Source organism: Sarcophilus harrisii, chromosome 2 (genome assembly GCF_902635505.1).
Source record: "Sarcophilus harrisii chromosome 2, mSarHar1.11, whole genome shotgun sequence".
Lineage (NCBI taxonomy): Eukaryota > Metazoa > Chordata > Mammalia > Dasyuromorphia > Dasyuridae > Sarcophilus > Sarcophilus harrisii.
In genome coordinates, this window is record NC_045427.1 from 130,732,280 (window position 1) to 130,756,973 (window position 24,694).

Below are 24,694 nucleotides of genomic sequence, written 5' to 3' on the forward strand. Positions count from 1 at the left end.
TTCAGAAAACTTGGGTTCAAGTTAACATTTACTTGTCAGGTGATGGTGGGCAACATTCTTAATAAGATTAGTTAACAATTATAAGAGCCTCCTCAGTGCATAGATTGCAGGGCGTGGAGTCAGAAGAGTCATTTTTGTGAGTTCAAATCCAGACTCAAACACTTGACCACAGACAGATTACTTGACCCTGTTTACCTCAGTTTCCTTATTTGTAAAATGAGATAGAAAAGGAAATGGCAGGCTGCTCCAGTATCTGCCAAGAAAACCCAAACAGGATCCAAGAGTTAGACTAAATAGGAAAAAAAAATCACATTATGTTCCAGAAGTTCTGCTATGGAGTGCTATAGAGCACTTTACAAGCATTAATTCATTTGATCCTCACAATGAACCTGGGGGGCATGTGTTATTATAACCCTCATTTTAAAGATGAGAAAACTGAGGCAAACAGAGTACAACTGATTTACCTATAGTCACACAGTTAGTGTGACACAGCTATTAGTCTGTGAACTTCTTCAAGATAACAAACTCCTTGGGGCAGACAGGTGCCATCTTTGTCTTTTGAATAAGGTAAACTCAGGTAAAGTCATTTCCTGTCTTTGGGACTGACTCAGTTCCCTCATCTCCAAAATGTGGAGGTTGGACTTCACCTTCCCTTCCAGATCCAACAATCACCTCCCCCCCAACTCCAGGGCAACCAAAGATCAACATGTGCATGCATTCTCTCTGTGTGTCTCTCTCTATGTCTTTCTCTGTGTCTTTCTCTTTCTGTTTCTCTCTCTGTCTCCTTTTTCTCTCTATGTGTGTCTTTTTGCGTCTGTCTCTCTTTCTATCAGACCATACACAGTACTAAAGTCACTATTAGATGTTCATGTAGTAGTACTTAACTGATAAATTACATCTATCCTTGCAGCAGCCTCCTCTATACACTCCTGAAATTCCCTTATTTAGCTAAAAACAAGCCATTTCCCAGTTGAAAATTGAAAGAAATGTGACTCTAATTATCTCCAAAGCAATATGCAAACAAGTCATTTCTTCCTAACATCCTTAACTACCAAAGGCTTTTTATAGTGAACTCTAAGTTATATACAATAATCTAGAAGTCAAACAATATTTTTGTCAGAATGATTAAATGATAAACTGCTATGAAAGATTTAATTATTATTTTAGAAAACTATCTTATCTGAATTTAGCAAGCACCAAATAAAATGAACATTGCCATATACATACCAACAGTGCTGCCTCCCCCAAAAAAGGATTGAAGATAAAACTAAGAAATTCTCTTATGGATATCTGTTTCAAAAGATATGTAATAAATTCAACATGTAACTTTCAAGGTTGTCCTGCTTGTTTGTGATTCTTTCTGACCTTCCAAAGAATTTATTTTTAAAAACAAGCAAAACAATTTAGAGGGTATGGCCAAGAACCAGTATACATCAACTTGCTCAAATAATTGTGAGGAAATCACTTTATAACCTTAAAATGTCACATAGATTCATATAAATCTTCTAAACATTCTATAGCTGCGGTACTATAGAATGGTAACTGACTTTCAGGATGGCTACTTTTAATAAATAAGTTTATAAAATACCTTCTGAAACACAGAATCCTATGATTTATAGCAAAAAGGGGCTCTGAAAATGTTTGTTCTAAGCTCTCATCCTACAAATAAGGATTTATTTATTTGGAGATTTATTTATAATTCCCCATAAAGATTAGGGGAATTAAGTTACATTCAACATATTTTCAATTTTAAACAAATTTTATTCCAATTCTCTAAAAACTGGAAATTCACTTATAGTAAGAAATGATGTATTCTGTTAACCAAAACATTAATCATAACATTCTATCATTCTACCAATTTCAATACAAAGGAGTTTGCTGTGTCAAATAAAACACAGCATTTTGGACCATATCCAGGTTTAAAATAAAAGAAGAAATTGATTACTATAGGTCTTGCTTCAAGAGTCTGATGAGACTGTATTTTGATACAATTATAGAGAATTTTGATGCAAATAAGACAAAGACAGTAATTTTCCTAAGACTGCAGATTAGTAGGATGGAACAACTGGAAAACACAGTTTACTGCTGGCAATAGAATATTAACTCCCCACAGATAAAGATTTTTTTCTGGAGAAGTAAACGAGGACAATAGATATCCTCAGGCAGCTTTTCCCCTTTTCTTCTACTTCTTGTACATGGTTCCTGGCAATCTACACATGGCACTTAGCAGGAACTAATTTAAAATTAACAGTAAACCCGTACATGGCATGTATTTATATAGTATTTTTTTTTGAAACCAGTTTTCTTTTTGTGTCTACATTTGTTAAATAGATGGTATTTTAACTACATGGCACACCAGCTTATCTGCTTTGCAACTATGCTTCTCTGCCCTGACACCAAATGGAAAGGGCATGAGGAAAATATATAGTATACGCATCTAAAGTGTTTGGAAATGGAGGCTTTTCAGAGAGATAACAAAGTACAGGAGTAGAAGTCAATCTCACTTCTATAGTCACTACGTAGTGAGTGATAAGTTGAGATACAAAGGCCCAACACACTCACACAAAGCAAAAAACAAGCCAACTTCTCCCCTCCCCCCAAAAAAATCCTCATAAAATTTTAGACGTACATGATAAATGTGGAAATATGTGTAGAAAAATTACATGGTCTACATAAATTGGGTTACTTGCTGTCTAGGGGAAGGGATGAGGGAAAGGGAGGGAGAAAAATTTGGAACATAAAGCTTAGTAGGAGTGAATGTTGAAAACTATCTTTGCATATATTTTGAAAATAAAAAACTATTGTATTTTCTAAAAAATTTATACATAGTATTTGTAGTCTTGAACTTATAAGTGCCATTATTGACACAAATATGAGAAGCAGAACCTGCAAATGACATATATCAGGCAAATAAAACATTAGCTTCTCATGAGTTATGTAAAGCATTGTAAATTTTAAAAAAAGTAGCTTTATATCCCTGACTATCTCAAGCTCCTTACACAGCCCTCAATACATGTACCAACTTCACCAAGATATACTAAGCAGCCATAAGGGCTATACTTATTTCTTTTGAATCAGTATCCCAGTAGCATTGGAAGATAGCTAGATAAACACATAGATACACAGACAGACACACAAACAGAAAGATAGATAGATAGACATGGATAATTAAACAGATGCATGTATAGACAGACAGACAGACAGATAGATAATTAGACAGATGCATAGATAGATAGATATTACATAGGTGCATGGATAGATAGACAGACAGATAGATAATTAGATGCATGGATAGATAGATAGAAAGACAGACAGGTATAGATATGTGTGATTACTGCTGCTACTGTTTGTCTTTTGATTTCAAAGACCAGTGACATTATGGGGTGATGTCTTGACTCACGTGTGCGCTGGATTTAAGTGAGGCAGAGGTGTGCATTTGCCAGGCTCTCTCTTCCACAGAGGGTAAGACGGAAGTCAGGACGACTGGCAGTGGTCTGAGACTCAGTGGGTAACTGGGCTAAGCTCTGTTTCAGCCTTCACGGCCGTTGGAACACCCATTCTCATCTGCCTGTACTGCTGGGAGAAGTCCCCCTTGCTAGGGCAGACACCCCCCCAAATCACCAATACATTCGAGACCCCCTAGTCCCCTCGTCTGGAGTTAGTCTGTCTGCCGGGGGGCTGCTGGGGTGCGGCTGCTGCAGCTTCTTGGAGCCGTGGGTGAGAGCCGAGGGCCAGTGGGTACCGTGGCGGAGGAGCAGCCCTGAAAGGCTCCCCCTAGAATTCTTCCTGCTTTGTGATTGCCTAACTGCTGTGGAAGAGTCATGGCAGCTAGAATGTAGTTTATCTGTATATAGTTAAATCTTGAAGCACATTCTAAACATATATACATATACATATACACACATAGTACATATATACACACATATGTATACATAAGCACACACATATATTTGTGCCTATATGTACATCCATCCCCATGTACACGTGCACAAGCACACAGAGGTTTGCACATTTTATACACACATTTATGCACAAGCATGCAAGCTACCCTGCTGCAGGTGGAAACAACTTGGGTTCCTGACTTTGCTGCCTGGATGTTCCCGTCTGCCGCGCTGTGGTCAGCGCCTACTGAACCACAGGATTAGCCCTGGGACCCAAGGCCCACTGCTTATTCAGCTGTCTTGACGGGCAGGAATCCTCTGCTTGGGTCTACCCCTAGGAGCATCCCCTCCACCAAACAGAACCGTTTCCTTTCAGATGTCCGTCCTCACACTCAGCCTTCCCAGTCCCTCCTAACACTCATGGACGACTCCTTTCTCAGTTCTCTCCTCTCAGCATCACTCATTCAGTAACTACTCTCTCCTCACCTCATCATGAGCACTGATTGTCCTTAGGGGAACCCATCAAAAGCAACATGGATTGCTAGGGCCTTCCTTAGCTTTATAATTAAGATATATAAAAATTTAAGATATATGATATATAATATACAATAATACAAGATAATACAATATTAATATATAATATATAATAATGTAAGATATGATATTAAGATATATAATATACAATAATATATAATAACAAGATTATATAATATTAAGATATATAATATATAATAATATAAGATAACATAATATTAAGATATATAATATATATTATATATTAAGTCTTTGGGATGGGGTTTTAAGATGCTGATAGGACATACCTCAAAACAGCATGCTTCCTTAAAAAATGACCTGGTGGATTTTAGACAGTTGTTTGAGCCTTCTACTTTCCCTTGGGACTTTTAACAATAACATCTTGTCCCTCTTCATTTACTAAAGTTCTATTATGATGACCCTTGCTTCTACAAGTGAGTCTCTCTCAGTGGAGATCTTCAAATGGAATTTATTACTTGACAGGAAATCTGTAGACAGAATTCTTAAGCCAGGTATGGGTTGGTCTAAAAATCCTTCTAAGCCTGAGTCTCTCTGATTCTCTAATTTGGCATCCTAAAGAACATAATGCTACTCTTTCATATACATTGTCCTCTTTGTATTTTTATGAGGCATCATTTTCTTTTTTGGAGGAAACTGAGATTAAGTGGCTTGCCCAGAGTCACACAGATAATAAGTGTTTGAGGTTGGATTTAAATTCAGGTGCTCCTGACTCCAGGACTGGTACTCTACCTACCGTACTACCCTGCTGCCTCATAAAGTAGCATTTTCCAAAAATCATAATTTTAGCATTATGTAATCATCTCAAATAAATATTTTATTTAATGAAAATAGTTTATCTTATGGCTTAGAACTAGAGGTTCAAATCTTAGCTCAGCTATTTGCTATCTGGGCAAGGCACTTGAGATCTCAGTTTTCTCACCTGTAAAGTGGAGGATCTGGTTAGATGATACTTGATGGTCCGTTTAAGGTCAAAACTGCATGACCCAAGATCTGGTTATCATGCACTCCGCTGACTGAGGCTCTGGGATTTGATAAGTAGTTTTATAATTCTTTCTGTGTTTTTATCTATTATGGGGAGCAATTTATTTTACTCTTCTCACTAACTCCCCTCTCCATCCACACATGCACCCACACATTGATACACACAGAAATGATACTGAAATAAGTCTATTCAAGAAGCAACAGGGCTTCTTTCTGGTGTGAATTAGAAATACAAATCTACTTCACTCAAACTTCCCATTTTTAGCTCAACTGTCAAAAATGCTCTTCCTATCTTTATGTTTAGCATCCCTTCTCAAGATAAGACAGGAGGTACAGACCATCTTCTCCTCTCTCTCTATACACTCCCTTCCTTGACAATCTCATTCACTCCCAAGGTTTTAACAATGACTCCTTTTTTTCCAGATGATTACATTTATATCTGCAGTCCTGTAGCCCAGAAAATTTCACTAGCTCTAGAGTTATATCTCTGTCTGTATACCCCACTGACACCTTTGGAAGGGAACCTTTAAATAATATACTCCTACATCTTCATTTTACAAATGAGGAAACTAAGTAAAAGAGAATTGTACTGCCTTGTAGCTCATGCAGGTAAAAAGTGGCAAAGCTAGGGAGAAAATCCTGGTCTTCTATCTCCAAATCTAATGCTCTTCCCACTCTACTAAACTCTCTCTCCAAAGTCTGATTTGATAGAGTTGGGTTCCTTCTGAAATAGTCCATGGATGAAAGGAAGGAATCATTAACTAGTTATAGTGTTTCTGTTTAGCACATTATAATGTTGCTGCCATCTTTCTTTCCTCAACAAATAATGATAGAAACACTCAAGCTTGAGGCTGTCTGGTAGAGGTGGGGACCAAGGGAATAGAGACAAATATCCTTAAACTATGTTGAATATTTTTCCTCTCTCTCTCTTCTCTCTCTCTCTCTCTCTCTCTCTCTCTCTCTCTCTCTCTCTCTCTCTCTCTTTCTCTGTTTCTCTCTGTCTTTTTGTCTCTCTCTCTCCCTTTCCCTCCACTTCTGTCTCTCTCTATACTTCCCTATCTCTCTCCCCACCCACCTGCCCAGATTATGAGCCATAAAGTCTATGTAGTTAACTCAATGAGAAGTCAGACATTCAGGAATGTTGCAAACCTCAGGTTGCAAATGTTTGATGTCTCTGGTGTGGAGGATGCATTTGTGGAAGGAAACTCTGACAGGAGGGAGACTAATTATAATAATTATAATAGTTTAGGCAAAAAGTAATTTAGGCTTGAAGTAGGGTTGTTGTTCCATGAGTGGAGAGGAAGAGCCAGAAGCAAGAGCTGTTGTGAAAATAGAAATGACAAGATGTGGCAACTGCTCAGATGGTGGGTAGAGGCAGAGTCAAGAGTGATTCTGAGGAACCCTGCCTCAGTCTTCCAATGGTTGGGAGGGAGGGGGTGCTTTTGTTAGCAAGAAGTAGACGAGAAAGAGAAATGAACTACTTAGACCTTTTTCTTAGGTCCTCTTCTCTATACCTTCATTGTGATTTTGCCATTTCTCTGTGGATGACTCCCAAATCTATATATGCTGCCCTCTTCATCTTCAGTACTCCAAACCTACATCACTTACTGCCATCTCTCCTTGCATGTCCACTGGACTCAATTTGGTCTTATATAATTTGAGCAGAGAGTAATCTGACTAATCCACTCCATCCCTCACACCCCCTGAAAACCCAAACAATGACAAAGCCAAACCTTTAGCTACTACCGTGCAAGAAGGGAAGAAAGAGTGTCCAAAATGGAGTTCTTAATTATAATTACTGACACTTACATAGCAATTTAATTTGTAGATTCCTTTATATTCATTCCTTCCCTTGAGCCTCATTGTACCCTATATGGTAGGCATGAAAAGGTTCATTATCCCAAAATACCAGCAAAGAAACTGAGGCTCCCAGAGAGCTGCGATCTGCCTTTGTTCGAATGACTTGCCTTTGATCCACAGCTAGGAAGTGTCTGAAGCAGGGGAGGTGTCTAGGCCTTTCTGACCCCAAAACTACCTTTCTCTCCACTATTGTGCTGCCCATCCACAGAGCCATAGAACAGAGAATGAAGAACAGGACCTGGCTCTTACTGGAATAGGGAAGTCAGCTGGCACCCTCATGGTAGTCTTAGAAACTTGTCTGAAGTGACTTGCCTGGGTTACACAGCTCGTATACATCAGAGGCTTGAATCTGAGTCTTCCTAAATTTGAGGTCCGCTCTCTACCCACTTTGCCATGCTGCTTGTCACAGAACACACTCCTTTATCCTTTCTGAGAAATGGGTGGTTCTCAGCAACTCAGTCCCAATTCTTCCTTCATAAAGTCAAATGACTATTCTCAAGAGATCAATACCAATGATGCTAATGTAGACAGTAAGTTTATATTTGCTGCATGAAGCAAAAAAGACAGAGAAGACCCAAGCTGGGAATTTGTTCACTACAGGATTAAAAAACAAAAACAAAAAACAACACTTTAGATTTGTCCCTTAAAAACACACTTAAACCATTTAGAAATACATCTGGAATTAGGGACGAAAAGAGTTTGAAGATTCTGCTTTGCAAAATTAAGTGAAACTTTTAGGTTTCCTTTACAAAAAGTACATTTTAAGTGATGTCTTTTCTTTGGTTTTATCAGAAGGTTTGCATTTATGTAACTGATTTCTAAACAAGCAATGTCAGATCTTCTGGCACTTCCCCACCTACCTCCTGAAACCCATCACCTCAGGAGAAATCTGAGGGCACTTTCCAGTCCCATTGTCTTAAGGAGATATGAAAGGGGAGAAACAAGTTCAAGGCTCTTTATCTGCTAACTGCAGTCTTTTTTAGATTGTAAATCCCAGTGTTTGTGTTCTAAATTTTTTATCTGCACATTTATGCTGTGTGGCCTACTACGAAGGCCACTTTTTCCCCAAAAAATAAATGTACAGTCCTTTAGAGATAAACATCTAAGGGTCAGCAGATAAAATTTTACTCAAGGCCCTTTCACAGACAAGGACAAAGTCTGCCTGCTGATGAATGAGGTCCCAGACCACATACAACCAGTCACCAGAAAAACACAATGGAGATAATCTTTGAAATGAAAATACAGACTGCCATTTCTTCCATCTCTACTGAATATCAACTTCTTTTTTTCTCTCTTCTATTTCTCTCCAGAGAATAGAATCACAAGCCCACTTTCAGAGTGTTTGGGGACCTTCATTCTGTTACCAAGAAAAATCCAACTCTGTTTGACTTTTAAAGCCCTTCCTAACCTGATCCTTTTTACCTTTCCAGGCTTCTCCCACTTTTTTTTTTTTTTTTTTTTGCCTTCCATGTACTATCTAATTCAGTGCTTGCTATTCCTTTTTATCAAGATATTCTCTGTCTCTAAGGAAAGAAACTGCATCTTGCCAAAAAGGTACCACACATAATAAAGTAATATCAATACTAAACAAGGGGTAAAGCATCCAAATTTTTAGAAGAGAAGATGAGTTGCAGGTAGAAATAGACAGCAAAACCTCCTTCTCTCACAACTAGATAAATGCAATCAAAACTAAAGAAGAAAGTTAAGGGGGTAAAAAGAATTTTAGAAAAGTTAGGTTTGATAGCCCTCTGTAGAAAATTGAATGGGAAAAGGAATATGCCTTTTTTTTCAGTGATACATGGCACCTATATAAAAATTGACCATAGATTAAGGCATTAAAAACCTCATATTCAAATCCATAAAAGCAAAAATATTAAATTAAATCCTTTTCAGGTCATGATACAATAAAAGTTACTTGTAATAAAGGGCCAATGGAAAAACAGATTAGAAAAATTTATTGGAAACAAAATAATCTATCCCTAAAGAGTGGATAGGTCAAACAACAAATCACAGAAACAATCCATAATTTCATCCAATAAATGACAATAATGAGACAACAGACCAAAACTCATGGGATGTAGCCAAAGCAGTTTTTAGGTGAAATTTTATTTCTCTAGATGCTAATATAAATAAAATAGAGAAAGAGAAGATTAACTGGGCATGCAACTAAAAAGAAAACTAGAAAAAGAACTAATTAAAACCCCAAATTAAATACCAAATCAGAAATCCTGAAAATCAAAGGAGAGATTAATAAAATTGAAAGTGAGAAAAATACTAATTAATAAGATACTCCATCTCCCATCTTGGGGGATTTTCACTGGCTATCCATCATGCCTGGGATTCTCTCCTTCATCTCTGCCTCCCAGCTTTTCTGGCTTCTTGCAAATCTCACCTTCTGCAAGAAGTACCTTCTCAATCATACATGTTTAACCTGTATTATATTACTTGATGTCTTGGGGAGGGAAGAGTTAAGGGAGGAAGAAAGAAAAAATTTGGAACGCAAAATCATACAAAAATGAATGTTGAAAACTATCTTTACATGCGTTAGGAAAAATAAAAAAATAAAGAAGTGCCTTCTCCTTGAGGTTATCTCCAATTTATACATACATACATATATACATACACATATGAGAGAGAGATTATACAAATATCTTGTTTCCCCCATTATACTGGTTTTTCCACTTTTTTTGTATCTCCAGCGCTTAGTATAGTGCCTAACACAACTACTAGTTTTTCTATTTTCTTTCTCCCCAAGGTGAAATATTCTTCCCTGAGGATCAGGAATCTTCTTCAGGTTTTTTTCTTTCTTTCACAGTGCTAGCTAACAGTCTAATTTTAAAAGATGATAGCTAGATTCTAATGAAATCATCATTTCCAGTCAGAGAAAGTTGGATCGATACTCATGATAATTCTAATTTGGGAAACAGTATCCTCATTAAACAATGAACAGACAGGTACATAATCCACTGAAAGTTTGAAAAAAAAACCCACTAATGTAACTTTAAGCAGAAAATCTAAGAGCAGTGGTTCTCAAACTTTTGTTCTCAGTATCTTCATGTTGTTAAAAAAACTATTGAGGATCTGTTCAAAGAGTTTTTGTTCACATGGGTTATATTTATAGCTATTTACTATATTAGAAATAAAAAATAATTTTGAATCTGTATACCCTCTGAAAGGGTTTCAGAGACCTCAACAATTCTTTGAACTACACTTTGAGTCCCACTGTCTAAGAGGCATTGTAGTAGAGCGAGTAAAGAATTGGCTTCAGAGTCAGGAAATCCTGGGTTCAGATCTCATTTCTGAGACTAAAGATATAAGAGTTCTTGTTTTTGGACAAATCACTCTAATTTTTAGCATCCAAAATAAGTCTCTAAGACTGTAAATTAAAGAGAACATGCTGACCTGTAGTGGGAAAGGAAGTTTCCTCACAAGAAGTTAAACTTGTCTCCATGACTGGAGTGATGAGTAACTCAAATGTTATAAGAAAAACTCCTAAAATCAAAGTGGAGTCTTCAGAATGTTAGGTAGGCTCTCTTTGGAAAACTCCTAGAAGTATGTTAGTGGAGAGAATACTCACACAGACAAAATGCTAGAACTGTTTTTTTCACTTTTTTTGTATCCCCAGTGCTTAGTATAGTGCCTAAAAGAACTACTGTTTTTTCTATTTTCTTTCTCCCCAAGGTGAAATATTCTTCCCTGAGGATCAGAAGTCTTTTTAGGGTTTTTTCTTTCTTTCACAGTGATTTTAAAAGATGATAGCTAGATTCCATTTTTACTTGTATGATATTAGGCAAATCACTTAATTTTCCTGAATCTGTTTCCTTATCTATAAAATGGGGAGGAGGGAACAAATTAGATGGCTTCTGAGATTCCCATCAGTTCTAGAGATCTGTGGTCCTATGATACTATGATATATCTAAGTAGCACAATGCGAATCAGTTGCTTCAGCACTCTTTGACATAATACGTGAATAATATTGCCAAAATTCTCCTCTATGGTACTGACTAGAATATACATATTGAGTGACTGCATCTACTAAATTATTTAGACCCAGAATTACAGAATCTCAGAGTTGAATGTAAATTCTGGAGCCATAAAAATTTAATCTATTTGTGAGCAGAAATGCCCAGGCTGTCAACTAGCACTTATTAAGCACCTACTATATGCTAGCCACTACACTAAGGAAGAAGGGGAAAGAAATAAGTATTTTTTATGGCATCTGCAGGCACTGTGTTAAGTGTTTTACAAATATTATTGTATTTATCAATGATGGACAGAAGCAGCTACACTCAAAGAAAAAAAACACTGGGAAATGAATGTAAACTGTTTGCATTTTTGTTTTTCTTCCCGGGTTATTTCTACCTTCTGAATCCAATTCTCCCTGTGCAATAAGAAAATTGTTTGGATCTGCACACATACATTGTATCTAGGATATACTAGGACATATTCAACATATATAGGACTGCTTGCTATCTAGGGGAGGGGTTGGAGGGTGGGAGGGAAAAATCGGAACAGAAGTGAGTACAAGAGATAATGTTGTAAAAAAAAAATTACCATGGCATGGATTCTGTCAATAAAAAGTTACTATAATAATAAAAAAAAAACAACAAATATTATTGTATTTAACCCTTACAAGAAGTCTTCAAGGTGGTGCCATTAAAATCCTCACTTAAAAGTTGAGGAAACTAAGGCAGAAAGATAATCTTACAAGTCCAGGAATGACTTACTTCAATCTGTAGTCCCCTGATCAGTCCAGGACAAAATACAACAGACCTGACACCTCTACTCTTCTGGAAATGATGTGTCTTTTCATGTAGCCTCTAAATAAATTAGCTTTTTAATTGGTATAAACTTGCAATTCACCAAACTGCCAGATCTTAAAGACACAGAATCTAGTTAAAGCTCCTCCATCCTCTATGTATGAAGTTAGTTTTGTAAACTCAAATATATGACTCTGCATTCACCTCTAATGCATTTAATCTTATTAAATCTGTCCTATTGCCCAATCACATTGGGGTCTTTTGGTATCCTGACTCTTGTTATCTCAAAAGTTAACTGTCCATACCAGTTTTAAGTCTTCTGTTAAATTGCTAAGCACACCTCCTATGGATTCATTTAAATCACCAATAAAAATATTTATAAACAAAGATCCCAAAGGCAGATTCTTGGGGCTTCCATTAGATACCTCCTTCCAAATCAACACGAACCCATTAAAAATCCTGAAAACAGATTTTCCCAAAACTCAACATAATGAATTATGCAAGTAAACTGCAATAAGAATAATTTAGAGACTTTATTTAGCAAATAATAAATGAGTATCTACTATGTACAAGATACTGTGTTAGACCATGAGGAGTATATATACTGGGTCAGCAAAAGAAATTAAATGGGAGTTGATGATTTAGAGAAAAAAGGTGATACTATGCAAATAAGAAGAACAAGGCATACTCTACCTGTTAGATTTTTGGAGAAGGGAGGAATTTATGACCAAAGAAGAAGTGGAAAACATCATAAAATGCAAAATGGATAATCTTGATTACATTAAATTTTAAAAAATTTACACAAACAAAACAATATAGCCAAGGTTAGAAGGGAAACAGAAATCTGGGGGGAAAATTTTACAGTTAGTGTTAAAGGTCTCATTTCTAAAATATATAGAGAATTGATTTGAATTTTCAAGAAAAACAAGTCATTCCCCAGTTGAGAAATGGTCAAATGATAGAAACAGACAATTTTCAGACAAAGAAATTAAAGCCATTTATAGTCATATGAAAAAATGCTCTAAATCACTATTGATTAGAGAAATGCAAATTAAGACAACTCTGAGGTACCACTTCACACCTACCAGATTGGATCTTCTCAACAATGCAATGATTCAAGAAAATTCCAAAAAAAATCAGAGGGAAAAATGTTATCTACATTCCAGAGACAGAACTATAAAGATTGAATGTGGATTGAAGCATACTCTTTTCACCTTTTTGTTTGTTTATTTTTTTCCCTAGTGGTTTGTTTCCTTTTGATTAAATTTTTCTTCATAACATGACAAATATGAAAATGGGTTGAAAAAAACTGAATATATTTAAACTATACCAGATTTCTTGCTGTCTTGGAGAGGGGGGGTAAAGGAAGAAAGGAGAAAAGTCTGGAACACAAAGTCTTATAAAAATTATTATTGAAAACTATCTTTATATGTATTTGGAAAATAAAATAGTATTGAAAATAAAAAAAGAAAAGAAATTAAATGGTATTTGAGGGCAATTTTCCAGAAGCCTCAACTGACATGCAAAGATCAGCAAATGACACAGAAAAAGTTTAGAAATTCAGAAATGAATAAAAAATGTGTGCAGTATTATATGGTATTATATATTTTATTTTTTAATACTGCGAACATCCAATAAAAGAAAAAAATAAAAATTCAGACGTCTTCTCTGGTACAAAGGGAGGTCCAAAAATTTTTACACGTATTTTTCAGATCACTCCCCTAACCTTTGTGATGTGGAAAGAATAACTATTCTTGAATCCCTATTTCTAAAGATTACATTCTACTTAGGGAAGAAGTAAAGTCTTATTTTTATATTACTATAAGAGAATTTATTACTTATATAACTAAAAATAGCAATGCTTTTAACTCACTGTTATTAATAATGGCTTAAGGGAAATAAAGCAACAAAGTGTTAGTAACACTCAGGATACCAAATTTAACACTGTGTTCTTCTTTTAAGTCCCTTGTCCTCTAGTCCTATTGCCTACCTGACCCTGCTGAGCGTCAGCCCTGGATCATTCCCACCATCTCCTGCCTTCCCTCCTTTACCTGCTGCTGCACAAATGAAGAGAAAATAATCTAACCATGCTGATGGGGTCTACTACAAATTTAGACTCTTATGACTGGGTCCTCACCATAGGAAATCAATCCTTTAACGTTTCTCTCATTAACTCAGCACCCCATGCATCACAGAAGTCCAAACCTGGTTGTTTCTCATGTATCATCACCCTCCACCCTCTCAGCAGAAAACTCTGCTCATATTTTACTGAGAAAACGAATGATATCGTTTGCCAAAGCTCCCTCTTCTGCTGTCCTTTTCATTTCACAGCATCCATATGTCTTCTGCCATTATTGCCCCCTTTGCTCCTGAGGGGGTCCTTGCACACATGTTCCCATTCCCTCCCATCTTCTCCAGCAGATTGCCCCTCTATCACTCCTACTCTCATCTACCTTTGGTCACTCCAGGTTTACCGGCTGCTTCTCCATTGCTTACAAACATATACATGTCGCCCCCAGCCTCACTTGATCTGTTTCTCCCTGCTGGCTGATGTCTCACATCTCTCCTCTGTAGGGCTAAACTCCCTGAGAGGCCATTTACAACAGGTATCTTTTGTTCCTCTAGCCCTCTTAACTTTCTGCAGTCTGCCTGCCAACTTCAGCCATTATTCAATTCCAGTCACCCCTTTTAATATTAGCAATGATGTCTTAATTGCTAAATCTAATGCCCTTTTCTTAATACTTATTCTTCTTGATCCCTTTAGTCTCTGACACTATCAATCATCCTCTTCTTTGATGTTCTCTTTTCTCTAGGTTTTCATGGCACTACTCATTTCTGATGCTTTTCCTAATCTATCTGTCCCTTTGCAATCACCTTTGTTGAATCTTCAATCAGATCATGCCCCAAAATTGTGGACATGACATTCTCCCAGGACTCAGATCTACGTCTCCTCCCCTTACTCTCTCTTCTATCCCTTCCTCCCTTCTCTTCTCCTCTCCGCTCTTCTTCTTTCATACTATTTTATTTGATGATCTCATGAGCTTGGATTCCATCATCAATGGATTATAATGATGATTTTCAAATCTACTTATCCAGCTCTATTCTCTCTCTCCTGACCTCCAGTCTCATATCTCCAATTGCCAACCAGATATTCCAAATCAAGTGCCAGGATACAGCTTAAACTCAACATGTCCAAAACTGAATTCATTACTGACTGCCCCCAACCATGCCTTCTTCCTAAATTCCCTGTTACTGTTGAGGGTACTGCCATCTTCCCTCTTAAACTTACAACTTAGGCATAATGCTTGACTCCTTATTCTCTCTCTCTCTCTCTCTGTCTCTCTCTCTGTCTCTCTGTCTCTCTCTGTCTCTCTGTCTCTCTGTCTCTCTCTCTCTCTCTCTCTCTCTCATTACTCCCCTGCTCCCATCCCATCTGTTTTCAAGACTTGTTAATTTTCTCTTTGTAATCTTTCTCACATATATCACCCCACCATTATCTGGCAGTCCTTTATTATCTCATATCTGGACCGCTGAAATAACCTGCTAGCTGGTCTCCCTGCCACAAGACTCTCCCTACTCCTATCTATTCTTAAGCTGCCAAAGCTTCCTTAAGCTGCTACTTTCATCACAAAATTACAAAGCTGCCAGAAAGCTTCCTAAATTACAGGTCTGACCATGTCATACCCCTACTCACCAAACAACAGTAGTCCTCATAAACTCTGGGATCAAATATAAAATCCTCTGTTTGGTGTTTAAAATCCTTTATAACCTACTCCCTCCTACCCACTTCCAACCTCTCTCTCTTTCTCTCTCTCTCTCTCTGTCTCACTCTCTCTGTGTCTTTCTCTCTCTCTGTCTCTCTCTCTCTCTGTCTGTCTCTCTGTCTCTCTCTCTCTCATACACACACACACACACACACACACACACACACACACACACACATCCCTTTCCCCTGTTCTTGCACTTTGCATGCCCTGTATCCTCTATGATCTGTTGCACTGCCTCAGTGCTATTCCTTGGACAAAACTCTTCATCTCCAGAATCTGGTATTTTCTCTGGCTGTCCCTCATGCGTAAAATTTTCTCCCTTATTATCTTTACCTCCTGCTTTTCTGACTTCCTTCAAGTACCACTATAATCTATCTTCTACAGGAAGTCTTTCTCAAATCCCTTTATGTCTATTGCCTTCCCCCTGTTGAGAGTTTCCCATTTATCCTATATATAGTTTGTACAAAGTTGTTTTCATGTAGTCTCCACCAGACCGTGAGTTCCCTGAAAGAAGCAACTGTCTTTTGCCTTTCTTTGTACTCCCACACTTGGAACTGCCTGGCAGAGAGATAGACACTCAATAAATATTTATTGATTAATGGACTGATTATCCACATGTAAATTTACAAATAATAAAAATTTTGATGAATATTTAAATAATCTCAAAAATCTTCTCCACTCTACCTGAGACCAGTCTATGAGTTGTCATGACAAAATAATTTTGCTCTTGCTTTCCACATGGTTTAATCAATTACTGTCTCCCCACTTCTACTTTGGATCAGGCAAAGGAGAGAAATTAAAAGGAATTGAAGACGACTTCCAGTAAAAGGTGGGATTTTAGTTGGGAATTAAAGGAAGCCAGATAGTTTCCCAGAGTGCTGCTTTTCAAGCCCTTTCTTGATTCCTTAAAATGTTGGTTTTTATTCAAATAAAAGTACTGTAGTAAGTGGGAGAGAGATGTCTCAATATGTTACATCCAAATTATGATGACATTTATGTGTAATGGAAGTAGGGCAGGAGAGTTGGAATGGTTCTCCATTTTTTAAAAGTCTCCAATCACATATTTTCCTCTCCCTCAAATTTGCCTGCATGCATTTATCTTCTGCTTTTTTTTTTAACCTGACAGTTTAACAGAATTCTAAAAAATGGAGTTTGCCCTTCCTAGGACATTCCTGAAGGGGTGCAATGATAAGTCTAATGTATATTTAAGTTTCTGTTTTATTCCTTTATTCTCCTGTTGCAAATGTTAGTTTGTATATGCAGTCTTATAACCCATGTATGCATAGAGATTGCTATACACATTTTGTGCTGCTGATAGAATTCATTATTTCCCACCCACTGACACAAACACATCTCTTTCCCAAACTTTCTTATTTTTGTCAAAAGTATAACAACATTGACCTCTTCTCTTCACCCACACAGCTTGCTACTACCTTAGTTCAGGCCCTTATACCTCTTTAAAATTACTGTGTTGTTGTTGAGACAGTTCAGTCATGACTGACTCTCCATAAGCCCATTTAGGTTTTTATTGGAAAAGACACTGGAGTGGTTTGCCATTTTCTTAGCCGATTCATTTTACAGATGGGGAAACTGGGGCAAACAGGATAAAGTGACTTGCCCAAGATCACACAGTTAGGTAAGTGTCTGAGGTCAGATGTGAAGTCAGGTCCTCCTGATTCCAGGACTGACACTCTACCCACTGTACCACCTAGCTGCCCTGGGATTATTATGACAACCTCAACCTCCTAATTAATTTGTCTCTCTCCACTCTAATCCATTTCTTATCCTCCATTATGATTTTCCTTAATTAGATGCCTTTCTAACCATTTGATTTCCCTTCCCAGTCAACTCCAGTGGCTTCCTAAAATCAAATATAATCTCTCTGTGTAGGTTTTAAAGCCATTCAAAATTCAACCCAAAGTATTTTTCCAGTATCATTGTACACCACTCCCCATCCTGCACTGAGAGATCCTATCAAACTGGCTTTCTCTTTGCTCCTCAGACAAAATGCTGTCTCTCACCTCAGTTCCCCTTGCCTGAAATATGCTTCTTTCTGCCTCCCTGATCTGCCTCAAAGAATCCTACTCTTCTCTTAAGACAATGCTCAAGTATCACCTTCTTTCTACACGAAGTCTTTCCTGATCCTCTCAACTGCTAATGTCCACCCCCTCAGACTGCCTTGTATTTAAGTTCTTGACATTTATTTGTATTCTCAACATATTAATCTGCATCGACTTTTCTTGTTGTTCAGTTGTTTTCAGTCATGTCTGACTCTTCTTGAGCCCATTTGGGATTTTCTTGTCAAAAATAACAGTGATTTACCATGTCCTTCTCCAGCTCATTTGACAGAGGAGGAAACTGAGGCAAACAGGGTTAAGTGATTTGCTCAGGCTCACATTGCTAGTAAGTGTTTGCGACCAGATTTGAACACAAGAAAATGACTTCCTTACTACAGGACTGGCACTCTATCCACTATACCACCCAATTGCACCTGCAATACTTACAAATTTCCTTTTTAATCTTTTTATCCCCTTAGAATGAAGACAAGTTCTTTGTCATTCATTTTACTTAGATCCTCAGCCCTTGACACAGTTCCTGGCACATTGTAGGTGCTTAATAATTACTTAATGATTATTTGATTTTCAAGTAAGCTTAGGGTAGGCAAAAAGGAAACTAAATTTCAGAGAGAAAATGATAAATTCAGTTTTCAGCCCAAGATCACGGTCCCAGAACTAGAAAGGCTTCAGTGATCAGTTTGTTCAACTCCCTCATTCTACAGATTAGAAAAGACCAAAATAATATATAGCAGAATTCCTTCTTTCCACTGGAAGATGCTTATGGACTGTTGATTTTTAGGTTTCTGGTAATGGAAAGTAATAGGCTTTCAGAACCAGTGTTCTTATATGGCTCCTTCCTGGCCATGCACTTGGCAACTCAATGTCATTGGCTGCCTTGTCACTTTTCAAAAGTGATTCTCCATCTCCTGATTCTAGGCATTTTCACAGGCCCTCCTCCTATATCTGGAATTCTCTCCCTTCTTAATTCTATATTCTGTCTTTTCTGACTTTCTTTAGGTCCCAACTTAATTTATACTTTTTACAAGATCCCTTTCCCATTCCTCCTTAAATCTAGGGCTTTCCTCTCAATATTATCTCCACTTTTTTCCTGTTAATCCCTTATTCATACATATTTATTTGCATGTTGTCTCCCTGAATTAGTCGATGAGCTTTTTGAGATCAGTGATTGGAAATTTTTTTTTTTATTTTTGCTTTTTCTTTTCTTTATATCCCCATTGCTTAGAACAGTATCTGGCACATAGTAGATACTTAATAAATGTTTGCTAACTTGACTTAACAAAGAAATGCAATGCATCACTATATGCAGTAGACATAGTCTGATCCTCAGTATATTTAGATTCTTGATAAAATGAGATTTTATTACATTTCCTAAATGTATAATCCAGGAATCAAATAGCATTTTGGTTTTCAAATCTCAAGCTTCACATTATGTAAAATATAAAACAGAATGCCAGAACTGGAAGAGACCACAGATATAATCTAGCCCAATCCTTTCATTTTAAAAACAAGGAAACCGAGACCCCAAGAGATGAAGTAATTTGTTGAAGATTTTCTAGGCCGGAGGTGTTGAACATGTGGATCATAACACTCCAGAGTTCAGCAATAATCAGATTCAAATGTAGTTCCTATCTGATTTTAATGTGTTAATATATTTATTAATATATTAATTATTATTAAGTAATTAATAAATACACAAAAGCATATGTATTTATGCATATAAATATATATAATTATGTACAGTTATTGCATTTAAATACAAAATTATGTACATAATTTTAACATAATATGTACATAAATACAGTAAATACATTAAAAATACATAAATATTAAATAAATAATGAATATTAACAAAATTTTATATGTTAATGTATTAATCAAAAAAGAAATATGTAAATGTGTGGCGTCGTTAAGTCAACATGTGGCTCTCAGGGATCCTTATGTGTAGTTTGGTGGCCCCCACTTCTAGTTGAGTTTGGTCCCACTGACCTAGCCAGTCTAGCATAGTAGGACCTAGAACACAAATATTAGGTTACCTCATATTTCCCAAGGTATTCTTTTTCTGAAACAGGACTCTTCTTATGAGTTGCCTGCAATTCCCAATAAGCTGCACAAAATTTGAAATACCTTTTATCATGGGTTGCTCTGCTCTGATACATGCCCTAGTATCCATGTGCATGGAAACAGCTTCCCAATAAGCTCCATAGTGAGTACCGAGGGCTTGCTTAGCCTCCGTAGTCAGGCAGTCTCACATTCATCTTCCCGTTCAAGCCATTCCCAAAACACACAGTCAGAGCTCTGCCCACAGCCTTCAGACTCACACGGACGGATCCTTTCATTTCATAAGCAAAATTCACGCTGGCTACTAGCACTGCCTGTACCTTTCCTCATCCTCTGTTCTCATGCCAAATGAACAATCAAAACATAGCATCCACTTGCTCTCCCTCTCTCTCCATCCTGTGCATTCAGAGCACCAAGGCTGGCTTCCAACACCTCTAAGACACACACACACACACACACACACATTCTCTCTTTCTCTCTGCCTTCCCTTTTCTCTCTCCCTCTTGCTCCCTTTCCTCCTCCCTTTTCCCTTCCTCCTTTTTCCTCCTTCCTCTCTCCCTCCCTTCTTTCCTTTCTTTCTCTGTCTCTTTCTCCCTCTTTGTCTCCTACCACAGGCTCACCTTTCTCATCCTAAACCCGCGACCCACAATTCTTTCTTTCAGGAAACATCCAAATTCCAGTGTGACCGCACAACGTAACCACTGCTTTCCCCTCATTTTCACATCACTCAGGCTACCACCAAACTACTTCAAAACCTCATACATCCGTTTTCTTTTTTTACTTAATGCCTTCATGCCCTCTGAAACTGTAATCCACAGTTTTTCCAAAAACAGAATGTAAAGAGATAAGGAGGAAAGCCGCATAGCTTCCAAGTTCGGAGAGAAATTATTATTTTTTATTACATTAATAGCCCATAATTAAATTAGGAGCAAGGCCTTTTCTCTTTATCTCCTCATTTAGGGCCCAATTACTGTAGAAGATGAGTCAGTCTCTGAAGAACATGGCTGATTAATGAGAGTGCTCCTTGATCTTAGTTTTAACCCCACCCAACTAGGAGACCTTATTTCTGTTGATAATGTAAACAGCATCCAGTCTAGCCAAGTTCTTGCCTTCAGAAAATGAGTCCTAGTCCTTGTAACCCTCCATTAGAATCCAGGGTGACCCACTTATGAAGGAAAAAACCAACCAGAGTGCTCTGGATGGAAATGGATTCCTCTGTTTAGATTGCATTGGCAGCTGAGTCTCCTGGTCAAGCCCGATCTCAGCAGAAGGAGCTGAAGACTCCTAGCCTGTGTCCTCTTTAAATGTGAAGCAATGAGGGTTGATCTTCACTTGCTAAGGGCACCCCCTTTTACAAAGATATTTCAAGTATTCAGTGTCTATGCTGGGGGGGCGTGATCTTTGGTTATAGGAAGAAACCACTGACCATTAATTTACTGACTACTAGACAGCCTAATTATTGAATTATTAATTACCCAGAAGCTCTGTCTCTTAAATCTTCATTTATCACAGTTCCTACTAATAGCTCAGGTGTGAGTCACTCAACTCTACATTCCTTGGGACACTGGTTCCTCAGTGACACTGCTTATTTTCCGTCTGCCATTCCTGTTATCACTATTATTCTGTTCTCCAAACTAGATCAACAGAGGCTGTATTTGGGAGTTGCTAAGCCACTCGCCTTCATGTTCTGTAGGACTTGCATTCTCATCTCAACTTCAAAATAAAGGAATTCCCAATTTTTATTTATTTATTAAGATTTCCTGGTAGTATTTAGAGACCTTAGTGAAACACCATATAGGGGAAAAATGTCTGTTTTCAGTGAGAAACAACAAGAAGTGAAAGTTAAGAACCCTTACAATCAAGAGAATGTGACCCTAGTCCTACATAATGATAATGATATATAACCTGTAAATAAAAGGCTATTAAATAAAAAAATTAAATTAAATAAAATTAAATTTTAAAAAACCTTAAAAAAAATTTTTTTAAATCCCCCCCCAAAAAAAAATAATGATAATGATAATATCAACAACTTTATTTATCTTGTATTTTTAAGGTCTGCAAAGCATTTTGTGTGATCACCCTGAAGGTAATTTTCTTTTTTGTGGTCTAGACCTGTGGTTTCTTTGGCAAAGTGAACTTCTAGAGAAAACTGCTGGATCCATTTTTCTGCAACTTAGGGTCTCAGGGCCGCTGAAAGGATGTGACTTGCCAGCATCTCAGTCACAATACTTCAGGGTGAGACTTGAACCCTGGTCTTCCTGACTGCAACCAGTTCTCTATCTGCTACGCCATGGTTGCTTTCCTCCATTTTCCTGAATTGTCATTTTTAGCATCAGAGAATGGAAAGACTCACCTGAATTTTCTCTTCTTCTGATGTTGAAGCTTTTCTAATTTCTGTTCCTGACTCCTCATTGTCTATTCTTTTAGAAGCATTGGGAACCTCCCAATTTTTCAATGCTTTTGAATCAGAATGCAGCGATTGAGGTTTAGAAGTCTTAGAGGATTCTTTTGCTTGAGTTTTTCTGAAAAGAAACAATAGAGGAATTAAATTTAAAAAAAAAAACAGCCTTTCAACCTTCTGGGCTATTCAAAATAGGATGTCCATGTTTGAATGTAGTGAATGTCTGGCAAGTCTAAAGTTTAACTTAGCAACCCTTCTTTCATGCCAAAAGGCAATCTTCCTTAATAAGATAAATGATTCCTTTGGAACCAAGGGACTAGTTATTTTTATGAGTCAAAGGAAATGTGCGTAGCATTGTCAACCCTCTGAGACTGAGCTGGAGTCTCCCCAAATCTGCTCCATTATCTTTGCTTTTGCAAAATTCCAGCTTGAACGTAGGGTTATTGGCAGAGTAAACCAATATACCAACAGGAAGCAGGGATGAGGAGGAAGATGGAGGCCAGCATCGTGCAGCCAACAGAGGCTATGTTGTATTATGAGCCTAAGAGCAGCCCCTACTGCTGGCTTATCTTCCACATGAGTTCCCTTTCATTGGGCATTCATGGGCTGAGACTCCTGAAAGCGACAACCCTAATGGGGTAGCAGATCCATGGACCAGCGTTCACCGAGTGCTGGATATTCTATTTCTGCTCTGCTTCATTTTTATGGGCTTGCTCTTTAAATGAAAATATTGCTGCATCTCTGAAATCACACCGGACAATCTTTATGTGCACAAGGACTTACAAATCCCTTTGAAAGTTAACAGTGCCCTACTGGAAACAGCAAGTGCTCGTTCTGATGCTCTGCAGTCTCAGGCATTAGAAAACACTTCCCTAAAAACCTCTTTGATCAAGACCTGGTCAGAGTTTTTCATCTCTTTCCCCTCCTCCCCCTGCAGGTGAGAGCAAAGAGCATCATTTCATCTGCTCTGAAACTGTCCACCTCTTACTGATAAAGCACCTGAAAGGGGCGTACATCCTTTCCCTCAGGGTAAGGAATCCCATACCTGAGCTCTTCTGCTTCTTTCTTTGCTTGCTGCTCCTGTGCCCGCTCAGCAATAATCTCATCACAGAGGACATCATAAGGTTTATCTAGCTGGTGTTCCCCCATTACCCATACCCAGACTTCTTTATCCGCTCCAAGCTTCCAACTTACAGTTTTCTTGTTCTCTGTAAAAAAAACACAAAAACACAAAACCCATCAAACTAAAAAATAAACAAAAAAACTAGATTCATAGATATATTTGCTGAATAATATAGTGAATATGTCTATTTAAAGTAGTAAATATTCAAGTGTCTATTGCTATTTCCTGCTCCTATAATCTAGGCTCTTTAAAAGGAATGGAAAATCAGACAAGACAAACACACTTTATTTTGTTGTTGTTTTCAACTTGCTCAGTATAAGATGCAAAATTAGATAAATAGAGATAGGATAGATGGGGGAAAAAAGTTAGATAAGTATAATAGCTACAGTTTATATAGTACGTATCATGTTCCAGGTACTATGATAAATGAATAATAATAATGACTAACATTTTTAGAGTGCTTACTCTGTGTCAAGCATTGTGCTAAATGCTTTATAAACACTATCTCATTATGGTCCTCACGATAACCCTGGAAGTGGGTGCAATTATTATCCCCATCTTACAGATGAGAAAACTGAGGCAAACAGGGTCTGACTTTCCCAGGGACACACAACTAATAAATGTATGAGACTGGATTTGAACCCCAGAAAAGGAGCTTTCCTGGCTTCAGGCCCAATACTCTGTGCACCATGGTACCACTTAGCAGCCTCTAAAAGATGGGGATGATAAACAGATGATAGATTATACTTTTATTAAACACTGTGTTCCAGGCACTGAGCTATTAGGAGACGGATTTATTAGCATTTGTTTATAAAATAGTCTGTGGGTTTCCTTCATGTTGATATTCTCATTTTGGGGGTAGCAAAGTTTATGTAAGAAGAGGTCAAATATCTCAAACAAGATGACATAGGACAAGTGAACTGAAATGAGAACTGGTAACCCCTTCCGTATCAAGCCCAAAGAATCATGTCTTTTCCTGAAGATGTTCCCCCCTCATTTTCTCTTTGGTGCTACTTATTAGGGCAAGTAGGTGGCACAGGAGATAAACAGAGGGCCTGGAGTCATGAAGAATCATTTCAAATTCAAAATCATTCAAATCTGGCCTCAGACACTTACTAGCTGTATGACCCTGGATAAGTCACTAACCCTCTATATTTTGGTTTCCTCATAAGTAAAATGGAGATAATAATAGTACCTATTTCCAGAGTCAAGAATCAAATGAGAAAATGT

The 24,694-nt window shown here is 37.5% G+C and overlaps 1 protein-coding gene across 4 annotated transcripts in view; it reads right to left on the reverse strand.

The window, feature by feature from the left end:
• Positions 1-24,694, reverse strand: part of SH2D4A (SH2 domain containing 4A) — a 112,638-nt gene that overhangs the window by 60,902 nt on the left and 27,042 nt on the right. For all 4 annotated transcript variants that reach the window (XM_031950816.1, XM_023494739.2, XM_031950815.1 and 1 more), the window contains exons 3-4: positions 23,387-23,549; positions 22,294-22,462 (exon numbers count right to left, since the gene is read on the reverse strand). In XM_031950816.1, coding sequence (XP_031806676.1) covers positions 22,294-22,462; positions 23,387-23,549 — 332 coding nt within the window. The remainder of the gene's footprint in view (positions 1-22,293; positions 22,463-23,386; positions 23,550-24,694) is intronic.